Genomic DNA, 19,479 nt, shown 5'->3' on the forward strand with positions numbered 1-19,479 from the left:
ACTCTGCAAGGCTTAAGTTTCAGCACACACATCCCATACACATAAGATGGGAGGAAAACAATATAGATGTTTTTCAAGGCCCCAAGAGGCAAGGCTGGAGCCAAGCATGGTGGCCCACACCTTAATCCTAGTGACTCTGGAGGCTAAGACAGGAGGATCAAAAGTTCCAAGCCAAGCTGGGCAACCTAGCGAGATGCTGTCTCAAAGGAAAAAATAAAAAGGGGATGTAGTTCAGTGGTAGAGCACCTCTGGGTTCAATCCCCAGTACTGGAAAAGAAAAGAGAAAGACCAAATATTTCACACAAGTTATAACTCTCTTCCACTGCACATTTTTTCAGTAAAGCCAGGTAAACACAGTGCACAGACACACGCAAACACAACCACCTTTTCTTTGGCAGTCCAGTGCGTCACTAGCAATGGTGGCTGAAACCCTGGAAACCAGGAATACAGAGAATAACTGAATTTGCTCTTCACTGGGTGGCAGCCTGGGGTAACCTCGCTGCCCCATCGAGCCAGGTGCAGCAATCAGAGTGGGCCTAAAGGTGGGGCTTCTACCAAGGATCTAGCTGGGGCGATATCCAAAACATTTAATAACAGCATGACGCAGGTCCTACCCTATCAGAACTATGGACAACAGCACACTGTAACCTGCCTGCAAGCGTCCTTGATCCCTGCACCCAGCTGGAGAAGCTGAGGAAGATGGAGGCTGGGAATCCATCCGGAAGGCTGACATTGAAAGGTGGACAGGAGAGCACCTGCCAGTATGACCTGCCACTTTCCTGCATGCAAGGGACTGAGCATTTCAACCTGAGACCCTGGGGGTCCTGCAGGGCATGAGCTAGATTTGTCTTCCTGCCTGAGGCGATCACCAATTATATGTGCTGTGAGGCAAGCTGGCCTCTCGCCAGAGGAGGAGGTGAAGGGATTTACAGAATCTCTCTCTGATCTGACTTATTAGAGAAGTTAAAGGTACCAGTTCAGGAGGCAGCACAGCTCAGAGATAAAGAAGTCAGGATTCAAGTCCCCACGATGTGGGAGGCCCATACTCGAGAGTTCCTTAACCTGGTCTCCCTCTCCAGGGCTCAGTCCCCTCATCTGGGAAAGGGAAATTGTCACCGCACCTACCTGATAGGGTCTTAATGGTGACAAAAGGAGCTCACAGTACAGTCATAGCCCTGTGAGCAGTCAGGCACAGTCACCCCTCTCTGGGGGGAGCCCTGCTATTGTCCCAGATGGCAGGGATGACCAGGAAGTGGATCAGAAACTACTGATCAAAAGAGAACACGAGGCTCTATCAGGGTGAAATCTGAGTCAAAAGAGAGACTTGGGTTGTCCAGAATAATCCAAGGCCACAGAAGTGGGAACACAGACTGAGCACCATGACCTGTCCAGTGGGACTTTGCACAGTGCATTCTCGTTCAGCTCCCTCTCCGAGCAGCTGGTCCAGGCCAGCAGAACTGGGGGCTGCTATTGTTTGGAACCAGATAAATGATCTGTGCTTGGGAAGCAACATTTGCTGCCACTTTCCTGCCAGGACGAAAATAAAAGCAAATGGGACCCTGAACGGCACCTGCAGGGTCATCCCATCCACACCACAGTCTTTTCATTTTCTATAATCACCACAGGTGACATCTCTGCAAATCCAACAGTCTCTACAACAATGGTGCTTTGTAAAAATCCACCCACCTCTTATGGAACACCGCAGATTTTCAGAAACTCACACAGGCTTTCCATCTCTAGATGAGATGTCTGCTGTGGTATGCAACTAAGAGAGCCTAGGGGATGCCATGCCAGGCAGCTTTGATTGCTACCCCGAGAAGGTGTGACCCCTGGAGGTTGGATACTCCACTGCTGGTCCCCTTTCCCAAGCTCCGACTTCCTGAACCCAAGGCCAAGGGCATCCTAGCAATTCCCAGAAGTAACTTCATCCCAGAAGGATAGGACCAGGGGGCTGAGTTTGCTGGGCTGTGACAGAATCACATTAACAACTGACTTATCCAATTTTTTTTTTTTATTATTTCAAACCATTCTCTGAAGTGCAGAGCAACTCAATACCAGAAGGACACCATCTCCAGCAAAAAAAAAAAAAAAAAAGGAAGAAGAAGAATATTTTGAACATTTAACTGATAACTCCATAGTCACCCATCCAGCTGATTCCCAAGGAAATAGAAGGCATCTGGAAAATGTATTTAAAAATTGATTTAACGTTGAGCCATGCTAAATGTTTTAATTTCCAAGCAATGCAATGCCCACCAAAACATCAATTAGTCCCAGCAATCAGGCAGGAATATTGGCTTCCGTTGAGGGATTCATTTATTTCAGTTCTGCTAAGTATCGGAGAAGGAGAAATCCGATGCAGTCTGTAGCTCCAAGGAAGTGAAATTAAGCCAGAGCAGAAGCCAGATCAGGCACTGGCTAGAGAGTTCCTCTTCCTGCACCACCACCCCATCTCGGGAGGGAGGGTGGAGACGCGTAGGTTAAGTCTTCATGCTGTAAACAGGACGCCCTCCCTCGCATGGCTCTGTCTCCCAGCCAAAACACAAAACAGGCTAAGACCGGACAGAGGAAGGCACCCTGCCGGGGAGACTGGCTGGCTCAAAATGCACAGGATCATTTTTAGGTTTATTTTTTTCCATTTTAAATGTCAAGGGCCCAAGGTCTCCTTGTCCTAGTTGAGGTGCTGAGTCCCGGTGAGGGTCTCCTAGAGTCTGAGGCATCCTGTCTCCACAGGCCTTGGCCAGCTACTCGGAACACCAACAGGGAAGTGCTCAGGCCACTCACCACAGAGGGTCAGTCATTAGAGGCAGCAGGGGGGCCCCAAGCCAAAGACCCCAGGCCATGGGCGCTCCTGAAAGCAAGCACAAGGCAGGGTGCTCATGAGGGCACGAAGCCCGCTGGGGCAGAAGCCCCGTGCCAGCTCCCTGAGTCTCTTGGGACCTCTTAACTGGGAAGCTCTCTTTGTTCATCTCTTAAATGGGAATAAGGGCTCCAAAGAGGAAGAAAAGAGCAAGTCGAATTAAATATACCAGACCTGCCTTAATCCTAAGAGTCACCTGGGAAGCCCGTTAAAAATGCAAATGCCAGGATGCTCCCCTAGAGACTCTGATTCAGTAAGTCTTGTAGGAGGCCTAAGAATCTGTACTTTTTTTTTTTAATTGTAAACAAATGGGATACATGTTGTTTCTCTGTTTGTACATAGAGTAAAGGCCCTGAACGCACCTGATCTCGTCTGATCTCGGAAGCTAAGCAGGGTCAGGCCTGGTTAGTACTTGGATGGGAGAATCTGTACTTTAAATGCAGGGTTAGGACACCAGAGATGGAGCCTCTGGCCACAGGAAGGGCTCACCCAGGGGCAGCTCTTCCTTAGACACCCCTGTTGGACCAATGGAGAAGGGTGTCTAGGATCTTGCCCACTGCTGGCTCAAGGGAAAACTGGTACCCAACTCTGCAGGGGATTCGACAATGTCTATCAAAATTACAGATGCGCATACTCTCCTACCCAGTGATCTCACTTTGAAGAGTTTATACTAGACATATCTGAACTTGCAAATTATACAAGGTTATATGTAAATTATACAATGCAACATTGTAACAGTAAAAAAAGAAGAAAAGCAACAACTGAAATGCCCATCTACAGAGATCTAGTTAGATATTGTTGTGATACAGCCAAAAACCAACAATTGCACAGCTCCTGTCCCCAATTATACTGTTAGATTTAAAAAATGCAGGGTGCAGAACAAGGTTATAATAAGCCTTTGTAAAACCGCAGGAATAATCTATATCTGATTGCTTGTATATGCATAGAATACCTATGGACAAATACACTAGGGCTGGTAAGACTGGTGGCCTTTGGGGAAGAGAAGGGTGGCTGGGAGACAGGACAGAGAGGTTTTATTACATAACTTTTCTGCCCTCATATGTTCTAAACATGTACATTATTATGTGTATTATCTATTCATACAAAATGCCACAACATTTTTAAATAATTTCATTATTATAATTATAATATATAATTTTAATTATATTTCAATGAAAAGTTTATTAAAAATAATACAGGGGAAGGCACGGCCCCTATCTGTAAGCACGGCTTCTGGACACTTGTGGCCATGGAAAGTGGGAAGCCTCCAATTCCCATCCGGAGAAAGAAGAAGGGGCATGGAGGTGGGGGCTGTTGACTTGATGGATGATCATTAGGAAAAGGAAGGAAAGCAGGTGTGGTGAAGAGGTAGTTAAGCCCAAGTTCTCTTTCTCCTGTGAGCATTTGCTCCTCCCTCTACCTGGATATAGTCCACCGGGCCAAGTCCATCTTGTCCACATCTGGTGCCTTGGCTGGGGCATAATGGGTCTCAGGAGGATCCCACGAGCCCTTTCGGCTCCCCCAGCCCATCCTCATACATTCCCTCGGAGTCTGTGCGTCTCCACCATACCGCCTGGTCACCTGGTTACAGATGCTTCCCTCACCCCACAGCTCAGCGAGGACAACGGATGGTCTCGCCAATTGTCTCCCTAAAGCGGAGCACTGTGCCTAGCCCAAAGGTGGTGCTCACTAAGGCAGAGGGAACCGCCAAGATGGGGTGGGGGAGGAAAGGAGTAAGGAAGGCGGGAGGGGGAAGGGCAGGAGAGCCACATCCCCAGGTGAATGCCACTCCCTAAGAAGGCTCCCAGACCCTACAGGGCTCAGCCTCAGTCACCATCACCTCTCCCCACATATTTCCTTCCCTGATCTTATCAGATCTGAGATCATCCTCTTCATTTACAAAAAAGCCTCGTCTGTCTTGCTCGCTCCACTGCCAGCCCTACGGCAGATCTGGAATACAGAAGGTGCCCACGCAGACGGCGTGAATTAATACCATGGACAGTGAGGAAAAAGGATGCAAAGGAGCCCCTGAAACCTACTCAGTCCTGAGGAGATTCTGATTCAATGGATTCCCAAGAGAACCCGGGAACTGGAAGTTTTGTGAGCTTCTCCAGGTGATTTCAAAAGGCTGCTAGAACCGTCAGGAGGAAGCTTGGGAAGCACTTTAGGTTTATCTCTGAGCGCAGACCCTCAATGACTGTTAAAGACCCCGCCCTGAATCTTAGGAACCGTCCCCCCGCCCCTCAGGGACTGCAGGGTAGACCACTGGACAGGGAAGGGACTAAGAGTGGGTCCCTGGCACGGCCCTGCTCACCTGGGGGAGAACCTGCGGAGGACGTCCCGGTGGGGCTGGCGCTGGCGGGCACGTCCTGCCAGGAGTGAGCCTTGGCGCCATCTAGTGCTCGCTGGAGGCTCTGCAGCTGTGACGTGCTGAGCTGCAGGCGCTGGGCGTGGGTCACCGCGGCGGCATTCTCCGGACCCAAGGAAGCGATCTGCTCCGGGGACAGCTCCTGCGGGAGGGATAGGGGGCAAAGCTGCGGGGAGGGGGCTTCCCACTTTCCCCAAACCTCGGTCATCTTCCCAGAGGCTGCACAACTCTGTCATGCCCATGTGCCATTTGTGCACCTCTTTAAGATCACACTTTCACTAAGCAAATGTATTTTAAAATAGAAATTTCCAAAATGGAAGATCAGTAGAACTGCCACAAGCAAACATTCAATAGAAGTCAAAAGAAAACACCATATTTTAATTTCAGCCAGATTGTGGCCAACAATATCTGAACCCCTAGCCTCTTAAAAAAGAGAGGGTGGCAAAATTATAAGTGTTCCAGAGGTATTAAAGACATCCTATCTCCAAAGTGAGTCTCCTTGAAGTAGTCAGTGAGAGTATTAAAGTATTAAAAATATTAGAGGAGGATTGAAAGGGAGTCATGATTTCTCACTGTGACAATGGCTGGAAGATACCTTTCCAGCCATTCCAGTCCTCCACCTGAGGAAACACGGACGTAGGAAAGAGATCACAGGCCTGGATGCAAAAGCCTGGAATCCGAGCCCCAGCTCTGCCTCCTACTAGCTGTGTGACCTTGGGCAAGTTACATAGCCTCTCTGGGCTTTTAGACTAGCTATGGAATAACTCAGAGAACTCGTCTTCTGGGCCAATTCTGATCCTTTGGCATGACTGCCTGAATACCACATGATGAGTCCTGTTAAGACATCAGATGAGGGAACACATGGTCATCTATTGGTGATGTGGCCACAGACAACAAAAGTAGAAAATTCTGCTGGGCACCCTGTGTCTTTAAGAACTCAGAACAAAATGTTTTCTGAAGTCACCCAGCTTTAAATAAGGACTTGGTGACTGGTTCCAGTGGGACTGGAATGAGATGGAGTAGCAGGATTCTGCTTTTGTAAAAGAAACTCTAACATCATCCTGCTTCTTTTTAGGGCCCCAAAGGATCAGGAATTCTATGGTCGTGCTCCTTCCTCCCTTCCTCTTCTTAGTCACCCTCTTCTCTCCTGCCCAGGTAGCCGCTTCCCTGGAATCCCACTGCTCTGCTTACAGCTTGCTCTGCAGCCCCCTCCAGGACACACCTCAAGCTCCTGAGCGCAGCAGCGGCTCCTTCAAGCCCTGGGTCCTGCCACCCTTCTAGTCATACCCCGGGCGCCCTTCACCCCAGGAGAAGGAGCCTCCATACTGACAGCTCCCGGGAGGCAGCAGGGTTCTCCCTGCCTGGAATGCTCCTCTTTCCTCTCCACCTCGCCTGCCTGGCCTCCAAGATTCAGCATCGCCTCCTACCTTCTCAGGAAGCGCACACATGCACACACACACACACCCATGCAGGTGCTCATCGGGCTACGTCTACCATTAACGCCGAGTCTGTATCACAAAAATTATCTATTTTTCCAATGCTGCTGACTTGTGACCCATGGGACAGATTGAATCTCTAGGCTTACTGGGTTTTTTTTTTTTTTTTCAAAAATAAATTCAAATCGGCTGCCAACATTTAATTATCAGGAGATTTCACATGCAAATGAAGATTTCTGGCTGCTTCTAAAAAAAAAAAAAAAAAAAAAAAAAAAAAAAAAAAAAAAAAAAGTAAGATCCAGCAATTCTGGGTCCACATGGTCACACTGCATTAATGTGCCTGAGATGGGAAGCAGCCGCCCCATTTAGACAGGGCTCTCCAATTCACACTGGTCCCCACCCTGCCTGCTGTACTCCTTTATGTTACCTTCTTGGCCCCTGAAGGTACTGTTTTATAACCCCTTCCCCAGTGAATCTCCAGATCCCAGGTAGACCTAACTTGGACACTGCAAGTGATAAACAGGAGTTCAAAATAGAAACACCTGAACAAGGAAGTAGCCACAACTGCTCTCCAGTTGAGACCAGGAGAAAATGCTTAGTGAAATACCAGGATAAACCTGCCCATCCCATGCAGAGCATCCTGGAGGGGAAGCAGGAATTCACTCAGGACTCACGGAATGGTATTTATTTTCCCCAAAATGGCTATTGTGCCCATGCTATGCTGGGAGCTGTCCACAGTGCTGAAGTGGTCCTGGGTCAGATGTGGGTCTTGATATGAACCAGCAATGTGGCACCACAGGACGGTGTCCAGTCTGATTTGCGTGCCTTATCCAGGTGTGCCCACACTACCCAGCAAGCAAGAAGACCAGGGTCCCTCCCTCCTCATCAGAGCAGCCCGTCCCCACCGATCTTGTACGTGGTCAGGAAGAAGGATCCCTTGCTGGAGTCCCGCTGCCCTACTTCACCTGATCCAATCACAACCTCTCAATTTTTTCCATAGCAGTTCATCATCTGTCTTATTAAGGTTTTCTTTAAATCAATTAAAAGATCTTTACTTAAACTTATTTTGAAGAATATCATGCTAAGTGAAATAAACCAATCTCAAGAAACCAAAGGCCAAAATGTTTTCCCTGATAAGTGGATGATGATATACAATGGGGTGGGGGTGGGGGTGGGGGTTAGAGAAGAATGGAGGAACTTTAGATTACATAGAGGGAAATGAGAGGGAGGGGTATGAAAAACGGTGGAATGAGACAGACATCATTACCCTATGTATATGTAGATTGCACAAATGGTGTGAATCTACATCACGCACAACCATAGAAATGAAAAGATGTACCCCATTTGTGTACAATGAATCAGAATGCAGTCTGTAAAAATAAAAATAATTTTAAAAAAAGAGAACTGTTATCTAGCTCCATACTCTCTCACCTGCAAATCTGAGGTCCAAAAAAGTCTGAAAACTGAAAGTTTTTTCCAAAGTTTAAAACCAACTTAATTACTAGTAAAACTTGATATGAGGCTATTTATAGCTTCTGTTTATTCCAATCGGTGTGACTTGTCAACTATTTCCTCACAAAAACATTATTATGTTTTTAGTATGTTTGCTTACAAGTGCGTCCCCTGATGCTGCTGAGAATATTAGGTATATTTAGTACAAACACATGATGATCTTTCTAAAATCTGAAAGATTTCAAACACTAAACTACATCTGTGCCCAAGAGTTTTGAAGAAGGCTTTATGAACCTGTCACACCACCATAAATAGAAAATTATTGTCGCTTGCTGGGAAGAGAAGGTAGCCATAAAAATAATTAAAACACAAATTTAAAATTTAAGAAAAACTTTCAAAAAACACTTAAAATTATCTTGTGACCCTCCATTGTTGGCGTTTCGATCTTCTCTGGTCCTATCAGTAGAGGCCTGTTTCCACACCCCAAGAATCCAGGACTCATCACCTTGTTTCCCTATGTGATCCAAAATGGGGTCAAGCTTGCATTTCTCCTTGAAGAACTGAGCACCTACTTTGAATATCTCATCAGGAAAGCATTTTATTGCTGATGGCTGGAAATACCGCATCAATTCCTTGTCAAGCGTTTGGAGTTCTGCCTTAGTTAATCCAGCTGGGGAAGAAAAGGAATCACGAGGGTTTAGTTCAAGCCATCAGAACTCCACTGTTTTATTAATGGTGCTGCATAATGCACAAATCTGCACGTCCCAAGCAAGCATTATTCCTTACAAAAGGCCTGGAAAAAATCACATGAGGGAGTCAAGTTCCTTAATCAGCTAGAAAAAATATGTGGGTCAAATTAGCCCTGATTGCCTCCTGTAGTGAAATGTATGCCCAGAAGGAGCTTCAATTTACACACTTTAAGATGGTGAACAAATCTATTTAGAGACCAATTAAATCACGTTCTATACCAGTGTTTTTCTGTATAAAACTGTAGCATGCACAGGAATTGTCAGGAGATCTTGTTTAAAAAGCAGATTTCCAAATATTGCCCTCTGCAACATCAAGCCTCAAAATCTCGGTTCTATTGTAACTGCACTGATGTTTACTCTATATGGCCAAGGATTATTATGTAATTTTGTTTCATTTTACTTTAGTCCCAGATTTAAGTTAGAAAAGAGAAAGGTACACTCAAGGTGCCTCTTACCTGCAATGGTCCCAAGCTCCTGCAAGACGGAGCTGGTCCATTCCGTGGGATCCCCAAACACTACTTCTGCCTTCCTCTTGAACTCAGCCAAGACATGAGGGCTGCAGATCAGGGTCCCAATTCTGGCCACCACCGCCCTGGTTAAGGAAGAAGGGATATAGTGAGTGTAGGGACCTCTCCAGTCAAAAACATTGTGTAGAAGGTAAATAAACTCAGCACCAAGAGAGGACCCAGATAACCCTACTCCCCATTTTAGTTCAGGAAAGGGTAAAGTATCAGAAAATGGAGAACATCAGGATGGATGGATGGACAGATGGCCGGGTGGGTGGATCATTTGCCATTTTGCACACCAGTATTTGGGTTACCTGAATTCTGAGATCTTTATAAGTGGAATTTCAGTGACATTCATAGCACACAGGATGGCACCAAGCCCTACTAAATGAAAGCTCTTCAGATCCTGGACACCATAGCCTGAATCCTCCAGGAACCCTTGCAGAATGGATTTAGCCTATTAAAAAAAATAAGAAATATCTGCTGGCTTATCTTCTTCAGAAACTCTTATGATCTTCAGATAGTTTGGACATTCAAATTCTTCTGCATCAGGATCCAAATATTTCCAGCATCTGTTTCCACAATTTTCCATCAAACCTGATAATCTCCTATCTCTCTGTCTTTGCTCAAACCAGCCCCTTTCTCAGCTCATTGGAACATGCCTGTAATCCCAGCAACTCAGGAGGCTGAGGCAGGAGGATCATAAGTCCAAAGGCAACCTCTGCAACTTTTGTGAGACCCTGTCTCAAAATAATATAAAAAAGATTGAGACTCTGTCTCAAAATAAAAACTAAAATTAAATTAAATTAAAATGTGTCCCAATGGGTTCAATCCCAAGGACCAAAAAAAAAGTCCCTTCATTTAAGATATTTTTCTGCATTCCCTATTGTGAGAATTCATTCTTTTGCCTTTTAGTCCAATTCAAATATCACCTTCTACACAAAGACAAACCCACACATCTACAGTCATCTCATCCTTGACAAAGATGCAAAAAAAATACACTGGAGAAAAGGCAGTCTTTTGGCAGGGTATTGAACTGGGTATTGAATGCAGGGGTGCTTAATCACTGGGCCATATTCCAAGTCCATTTTATTTTTTATTTTGAGACAGGGTCTCACTAAGTTGCTTAAGGCCTCACATAAGTTGCTGAGGCTGGCTTTGAACTTGGAATCCTCCTGCCTTAGCCTCCCAAATCACTGAGATGACAGGCATCCGCCACTGTGCCTGGCAAAAGACAACCTTTTAAACAATGGTTCTCGGAAAACTCTTTATCCATAGGTAGGAGAATGAAATGAGACCCTTATCTTTCACTCTGAACAAAAATCAACTCAGTGGATCAAAGACCTAGGAATGAGAACAGAAACTCTCCAACTCCTAGAAGAAATCAAAGGGTTAACACTCCATCATATAGGCACAGGCAACAATTTCCTCAATACCACCTCTAAAGCTCAGGAAATAATGCCAAGAGTTAATAAATGGGATGGCATGAAATTAAAAAGCTTCTGCACAGCAAAGGAAAAAATTCAGAATGTGAAGAGAGAACACAGAATGAGAGAAAACCTTTGCTAGCTATTCTTCTGGCAGAGGATTAATATCCAAAATATATAAAGAACTCAAAAAATGCTACACCAAAAACTCAAAGAACCCAATTAATTCATGGGCAAATGAATTAAACAGAATCGTCTCAAAAGAAGCAATATAAATGGCCAAAAAATACATGAAAAAGTGTTGAGCATCATTAGCAATTAAGGAAACGCAAATCAAAACTATAATGAGATTTCATCTCACACCAGTCAGAATGGTAGTCTTCAAGAATAAAAATGATAGCCCCGTGCCGTGCTGCACATCTGTAATCCCAATGGCTCAGGAAGCTGAGGCAGGAGGATCTCGAGTTCAAAGCCAGTCTCAGCAAAAGCGAGGTACTAAGCAACTTAGTGAGACTCTGTCTCTAAATAAAAAAAAAAGTAGGGCTGGGATGTGGCTCCGTGGTTGAGTGACCCTGAGTTCAACCCCTGGGACCAAAAAAAAAAAAAAAAAGAATACAAATAATAATAAATGCTGGGGAGGATGTAAGGACATTTACAATGTTGGTTAGATTGTAAATTAGTACAGCCATGATGGAAATAATATAGAGGTTCTGCAAAAGACTAGGCCTGGAACCACCATGTGACCCAGCTATATTATTCCTCAGTATTTATCCTAAAGAATTAAAGACACCATGCTATAGTGATCCATGCATTCAAATGTTTATAGCAGCACAATTCACAATAGCCAAACTATGGAAGCAGCCTGGGTGTCCATCAACGGATGAATGGATAAAGAAAATGTGGTACATATACACAATGGAATTTTATTCAGTCATAAAAAAGAATGAAATTATGTCATTTGCAGGAAAATGGATGGAACTAAAGATCATTATATTAAACAAAATAAGCCAAACTCAGAAATTCAAGGGTCATATGTTTTCTCTCATAGATGGAAACTAGACAGAAAAAAAGGAAAAGAGACGTGGGGGCAGGTCTCATGGAAATTGAAGGGAGATCAGTAGAGGAAAGAGACTAAGGAGAGGAAGGAGGGGAGGAGGGAATGAGTGCTGGGCAGTGATATTGGCCAAATTATACTGCTATATTTTTGCACATATGAATATGTAACAGCAAATCCCATCATTGTATATGACTATAATGCACCAATACATTATTAATTGTGCATTATGTACAACTATAATGCACCAATAAAAAATGTGGAAAAAAAACAAATATTGCCTTCTTCATGGAATTCTTCCTGACCAGGCAAATGAATTTTTCTTCCTCTGTTTTCTACAGAAGTATATTTCCCCCTTGCTCTTCAATTCCAGGGACTAGTACATAAAATATGCTGGCATTTAAAATTGCATCTCCAATGTACTTTGATGTAAGGAGGCTGATGTGTAGAGTCCCTGAAATTCTAGCATAATTGCCATTCATTGTTGGTGACTGCCCCTGGAAAACCACATACATACACTCTTACTCCATATGCTTCAGACAAAGTTAAAAGCCTCCTGTGCTCCATATAACCTATTTCTAGTCACCATGTCATCTCTTAACCTGGCTGCAGTGATTGGTTCTAGATTATGCCCATGATACAGCCAGAGCTAAACAAGACCTTGGGCAGAGCAGTTAGGAGAAAAGTGCTTTCTTAACACTGGACTTGAACTTGAAAGGATAACACAGGGATCCTAGGAAAGATATGCACATGGATCTGCTAGAAACCCCTTATGGATAGCCTGCCTCTGAATGAAAGCAATACAAAGGAGAGCAGAGTCCCTCATAATGGTGAGGGTTAGATTCCCAACAATAGCATTGAAGCTCCTGGGTCCAGCTAACCCTGAACTCTAAAGTTAAACTTTTCTATTATGGGAATCAGTAAATTGTTTCTCTTGATCAAACTAGTTTGTATCACATTTGCTGCCACTTGTAAGTAAATTTAATCCACCTGTGTTGGGCCTGAGGCAGGAGGGAAACAAATCCCTTTGAGATGAGCTATGTAATGGATTCTGGACCATCTGATGCGGATGGGAGTGGGCAAAACATACTGCAAGAGATGACAAGGCAAAGAGGAGGAAGTGACATCCAAAGACGAACATGTCCTTGATGGAAGCAATGGCCACAAGGACACAGTTGACCTTCCACGTTCCCTCAATGTTTGTCACCCCTCCCACACAATACAGATCATCTCAGTGATGAGAGGAGCTCATAGGAACAGTGTAATTTGACCAATGTCACTCCCAAAGTCCACATGGCTGCTGTTGCTTTCCATCCCTCAGGTCTATTTAAGGGCCACCTCCGTGGAGAAGACCACCTGCTGGACTCCCATCTCCAACCGCACACACACTATTCTTATAAGCACCTTGTCCATTTTCTTTTTTTTTTTTTTTTTAATATTGGAAGATGATCCACATTTTTTTTTTTTTAGCGGTGCCGGGAATCGAACCCAGGGCCTTGTGCTTGCAACGCAAGCACTATACCGACTGAGCTATCTCCCCAGCCCCACCTTGTCCATTTTCTGTATCACTTATGATAATGTTTAAAACTTTTCACCCTGATCACTCATTTTGTCTTTAACACCAGCATATTCCCCAAAGATAAGGTCACCCTATCCAACGAGTGCATTATTGTATCCCAAGCACTCTAGCACAACGCCTGGAAATAGGAGAAATCGATAAGTCGTGTTTGAGTAAATGAATGAATGAGTGAATGAATGAACATCTGAGTGACTGAGTGACCTACTGAAGTCATGGGCAATATCTGCTCCTTTGAAGCAGTATCATTTTTCTGCCTTCACTTGATGGACTGGTTTCAGAGAGATTTCTGATGTTTGTGCAATTCAGACTGGTCAGGGTCTTCATTAAGTTGTCCTCAATGATTACAAAGCTCATGCTACTTTAGGGGTGTTTCATGGAAGACGTGCTTAGACTTTAAATGTCTGATGAATGGAAATGTGCATCCAAAATACCAGTAACCAACATTTTTTAACGCTTACTGTGTGCACTATTTTACATACACCATCTCATCTACTCCTCACCACAACCCTCTTAGCTAAGTATTAATATTAGTCTTCCTTCACAGATGAGCAACTGAGGCACAGAAAGGTTATGTAAGTCAACGTCACACTGCTAGAAAATAATGGCTTTAGGATTAAAACCCAGTCGGTCAGACTCCAGAGCCTGTCCTCAGTCAGTAAAGATATTTGAACATGGGAAAAGATGAATATTCACGTTAGCTTTCCAATTTTTCTTATTAAGTCTTCACAATCAGGTTTCACTAGTTGACTCATAGCAATTTGGACTCGGCGAGTATCAGGCATGCTCATTTAAAAGGAAAGTGCAAAAGTACAATTCAAATAAAATTACTTTGAAGATGTGGTATTAAATTGTCCTTGCCACTGGAACCCAGAAATGCAAACTCAGCCTGCAAGGTGATAAGTCAAAATACATTCCCCTGAATGACTGGACCGGTGTGTACATAATGATTCCAGGACAATTAATACCTACACTTTTAGGCAATATTAACCGCTGAAAAATGAGGAGCTGTAGGATTTCAATCTCTCTGTTCATCCCTCTGGCTTCTATAATAGTTTTTTCCCCCTTATATTGGTTTTTAAGCTGACTATCTGTTAATGTAGTTCCTCCAGGTCTGACTATTAATCTAGAAACATGCATTTAAGCGTTTGATTGGGAGCTAAAGTTGAGGAACTGACTGCAAATGATATATGCAAATGTTAGATTTTCATATCCTCTTCAAACATATTGATAAATCTCACTGCCATCCATGGGAATTAAAATTGGTGCAAAGGGAAAGAGATACTCCAGTTTCTAAGTTGGATATATTTTTCTGTTTCTCCCAGACTGCAAATAGAAATGATTTTAATATCAGCTATGTGATGTGGCACTTCTCGAACGAGTCAAAACCAGTTTTAGAGCCACAGAATCATAAGATTATAGAATGTTGGAGTGAAAGGAACTTTGGATTGCTGGGTTTAACCCTCTCATCCTGCAAACAAAGAAACTAATGCAGGGGAGGGAGCATGATGATGACAGTGACAATAATGATGGTGACAATGAGGACAGCAACACCAAAGAAAACAGTTAACTACATTGACCTCCACGTTCTAGACATTGTTGAAAATTTTTTAATTTATTATCTCATTGAAGCCTCATGTCCAGGTCCTCCAGGTTCCCCAGACCCAGGGGGATGCCATTCACACTGTGATCTGTTTGAATGGTGCCACTTGATGATGGGATGTGACAACTGCCATTATGCCGTGCTCCTGAGAGGGGTTGGTTTTTGCCTGCCTGGCGTCCATTATCTCTTTGTTCAATAACACCACTCCAATTTTCCTTTCAAGAACTATTCCGCACTAGTTTCCTATTATTACTAAACAAATTACCACCAACTTAGTGACTTAAAATGACACAAATTTATTCATTTACAGTTTGGGGGGTCTCAAGTCCTACAGTGAATCAGCAGAATATGCTCCCCTGAGGGCCCTAAGGAGAGAAATCATTTCCTTGCCTTTTCTCGCTCCTAGGGGCCACCTGCCTTCCTTGATTTACAGTTCCTCCTCCATCTTCAAAAACAACAGCCAACGCCCTCACATCTCTGTTTCCTTCTGCTTCCTTCCTCAGGTCACTTTCTATAGCTACGGCGCTTCTGTCTCCTGCCCCTCTTCCAAGGCCCCCTCTGATCACACTGAGACCACCAGGATCATCTATCTCAAGATCCTTAAATGAATCATATCTGCAAAGACACTTTTGCTCCATAAGACAACATACCAGCTCCAGGGATTCAGTGTGGACATCTTTTGGGAGGACCAAGGGGTCCTTAACCTCCACATGTCCCTTCCCACTCTCAGCTCACGTGGGCATGGGGAGAGGAATTCCACTCCCTGATGCAGGCCTGGCCAATCCACACACCCCACCCCTGACCAGAGTGATTCTTCACATGACTCGAGTTAATGGTGGGACTTTTTCACAAATGAATGAAAACGAGACACATTTTTAGGAGGTTGCTAACTGAGGAGTGTCTAAGCCTTGTGCTGAACAGCCTGCTAAGGGAGGCCTGCCTGAGAATGAGGACAACACGGAGGAGCTAGGACTTCCCTTCCCAGCAGTCCCATGGGTCAGACACCCTACGCATCTCTCCCACCTGAAACAATTAGGATTCTGCCAAGGATGTCTTCTTCAGCCCTTGAAGGATTAATGACCACAGGAATTCTCCTCTCACTATAAATGACTAGAAAAGCGAACAAAATATATAAAACAACTATATTCCAATATTGGACAATAGGGAGCACAGGATGGTAATCTTGAAAGAAGGAAAACAAATAAAGCAAGCCCTGAAATTGCCCTGGCTCGCTGCCCAAAGGCACTTTCCAGGTCACAGAGCAGGAGGAGGAAGCCAAACAAGCCCAGAGGTCCAAGCATGCTGACACAGAGATCCAAGGTCAAAATGGCACAAAAAAACAAACACAGCAAATTACTCTTCCTCACCAATTCGCTTCAACACTTCACAAGCAGCAATTCACTCCACTGACCCCTCTAAGAAGAGAATGCTTTAGCATTCATTTATTCAGTAAATATTTATTATGTAATAAAACATGCATGTCTAACCATATATTTTTTAAAGAAAAGCATGTGCTAGTCATCTTTTATAGATACAATTTCTGTGCCCAGGCTCAATTCTAAGCCAGTATAAATATCACAGGTAGCCCCAGAGGAAATGAAATCAAACTCTTAGAATGTTTTCTGCCCATATAAGCACATATAAGCAGCCTCAGAGAACTGTCAATCTGCATTGTTCTATAAATAATTATACAGGAGAGAGAGGGGGGTCCAAGTTCAGAGAAGCAAGGGTTCCTGGTCTTTGTGGGGCAAAGTACTAGAGAAGTGGAAAGTACACAGAGTTCTAGAAATCTACAAAGATATCTGTTTGAGGACTGAGTTGATATTTGCACATGTAAGGAATGAAATTCCACAGAGGCAAGAAAAGAGTCACCAGTAGACAGCAGGAGGAGCAATGGCTAAGGTTCACATGGAGTTGGAGAGAGTTCGCATCTCTACCAGCCAGGGTGGGGAGATGTTAAAAAACACAACAGACCAGGCAGTCTACAGAAGAATCATGGGGAACATTAACCACAGAATAAAAGCCATTCTGGACTTGCTGTGCCAAAGCTCAGAAGGAAACAAAAGGATCAAACTGACTGGAAAATAACTTAAACATAAACCAGAACAAAGCCCAATAATCTTTAAAGGAATACAACTGAATCAAACACTCGACAACATAAAATTCATAATTCAACCAGTCAAAATTAACAGGCTTGCAGGTCAAAGAAATGCATAAACCAGAACAAAGCCCAATAATCTTTAAAGGAATACAACTGAATCAAACACTCGACAACATAAAATTCATAATTCAACCAGTCAGAATTAACAGGCTTGCAGGTCAAAGAAATGCAAATCAAAACTATACTGAGGTTCCCTCTGACTCCAGTTAGCAAGGCAATCATCAAGAATACAAATAACAATAAATGCTAGTGAGGATACAGAGAAATACAAGCTCTTATATACAGTTGACAGAAATTAGTAAATTAGTATAACCAATATGGAAATCAGTGTGGTGTTTCCTCACAAAGTTAAAAATACAACTACCTTATGATCCAGCTATACCATTCCTTGGTATCTATCCAAAAGAATTAAAGTCAGGTACTTCAGAGATACTATGCATACCTATTTGTCACAGCACAGTTCACCATAGCCGAGTTACGGAATCAGCCTAGGAGTCCATCAGCAGATGAATGGATAAAGGAATACAAAATGGAATTATATACAAAATGGAATTTTATTCAGCCTTAAAGAAAAACAAAATTGTGTCATGTGCTGGAAAATGAATGGAACCAGAAACCATAATTTTGAGCAAAATGTCCAACTCAAAGAGAACAGCGTCGCATGTTTTCTCATTTGTGGAAAGGGAAAAAACAGAGACAAAATAGGTGCCATGAAAGCAGAAGGAAGACGATTAGCGTAGAGGAAGGCAGCCAGTGGGAGGAAGAAAGGGGTAGGGGACGCACTGGCATATGAAATTGATCAAATTAAACTTTCATGTGTACATGAATATACCACAGTGAAACCCACCAGTCTGCATAAATCATAAGGACCAACAAAAATGAAAAAAAAAACAAAAATAATAAATGACTTGGCTTGCAAATAAGCAAGGAAATACCACATAACTAGGAGAACAACTGGTTCCCAGAAACAGGCTCAGAAATAACCATGATGGTTAGAATTAGCAGTCAGGATATGAAAGCAGCTATTATAAACACTATAAATAAGTTCAAAGATCTAAGGGAAAACAAGCAGAATTAAGAGAGAACTATAATATTTAAGAGACCCAGTGGCTTCCAGCTACCTGTTCTGGGGTCCATTCTGTCTGCTGGCTCAGGGAAGCCACAGTGTCTATGGAGCTGAGGTCCAGCTGCTCCAACTCGCTCGCATTAAGAGCCAGGGCGATGCGCCCCAGGGAGACGACATGGTGCTCTCTCCAGGAGGAAGGCATGTCCCAAACCTTTGAATGGAAGGGGAAAACAATTCAAGCAACGGTGGTGACAGCATTTGCTAAGGTCTAATTGCTATGTCCCTGCAAACTCCTCTGTTGAAACCTGATCCCCAATGCGACCATATCAGAAGGGCGTCCTGTGGGAGCTGACCAGGACATGAGCGTCCCCCCCTCACAAATGGGATTCGTGCCTCTATAAAAGATCCCTCGAGAGCTCTCCAGGCCTTTCCACTCGTGAGGCTGCTGAGAGGAAAGGCCATCCACGAGGAGCAAGCCCTTGTCAGGCTCTGGATGTTCCAGAGCCTTGATCTTGGACTTCCCAGTTCCCAGAACTGTGAAAAATAGATTTCTGTTCTTGGCAAGTTATCCTGTATATTTTCTTACAGCAGCCTGAACAAAGAGTATTTTACATAGACATAGGATCTCTTTAATATATAAATCTCTTATAAATCAATAACCAAAAATGACCTCATTTTGTTTTTATTAAAAAAAGACAAAGGCAGTAACAGGAGATTCGCAAAAGAGGTAAACAAATGGGAAGACGTTTATTCTCTGTCATGAATAAAGAAATGCTCATTTCAAACAAAAAAGGCTACATTGGCTCATAGCCTTTTTGACAAGGAGTATAAAGAATGGTGATCCCCGATGTTGTGGAGACTTGAGGTAAAAGATGCCCTCATTTGTTGTTACTGAGAATATGAATTGGTACATAATTTCAAGAGGGTCATTTGGCTACATGGATCATAAGCTTTTTAGGTATTTACACTTTCACCAAGAAATTCCTCCTTTGGGAAGTTAGCCTAAAAAAATTATGACATAAGTACCCAAAGACATTACAAGGAAGCACCTTGAGGCATTAAAAATACATAATCTAAAAGCCTTACAATTAGCTAAATAAAAAGGTCAGTCATAAAATGAAATATTATAGAGCTATATAAAATGCTGACATAGAGTTATAGTTCTTATATGAAAAATAAGCACCCTGTAACTGTCAAACATTAAATAAGACAAGTTATTGAATT

The 19,479-nt window shown here is 43.5% G+C and overlaps 1 protein-coding gene across 1 annotated transcript in view; it reads right to left on the bottom strand.

Annotated features, from left to right (window-relative positions):
* Window positions 1-2,777: 2,777 nt before the first annotated feature.
* The window catches only part of Otoa (otoancorin), a 62,999-nt gene continuing 46,297 nt past the window's right edge, over window positions 2,778-19,479 (bottom strand). Inside the window, exons 23-28 of the mRNA XM_047534035.1 lie at window positions 18,311-18,466; window positions 9,683-9,825; window positions 9,318-9,454; window positions 8,686-8,783; window positions 5,172-5,367; window positions 2,778-2,848 (exon numbers count right to left, since the gene is read on the bottom strand). Coding sequence (XP_047389991.1) covers window positions 2,778-2,848; window positions 5,172-5,367; window positions 8,686-8,783; window positions 9,318-9,454; window positions 9,683-9,825; window positions 18,311-18,466 — 801 coding nt within the window. The remainder of the gene's footprint in view (window positions 2,849-5,171; window positions 5,368-8,685; window positions 8,784-9,317; window positions 9,455-9,682; window positions 9,826-18,310; window positions 18,467-19,479) is intronic.

This window comes from Sciurus carolinensis, chromosome 18 (genome assembly GCF_902686445.1).
Source record: "Sciurus carolinensis chromosome 18, mSciCar1.2, whole genome shotgun sequence".
In the NCBI taxonomy this organism is placed as follows: domain Eukaryota; kingdom Metazoa; phylum Chordata; class Mammalia; order Rodentia; family Sciuridae; genus Sciurus; species Sciurus carolinensis.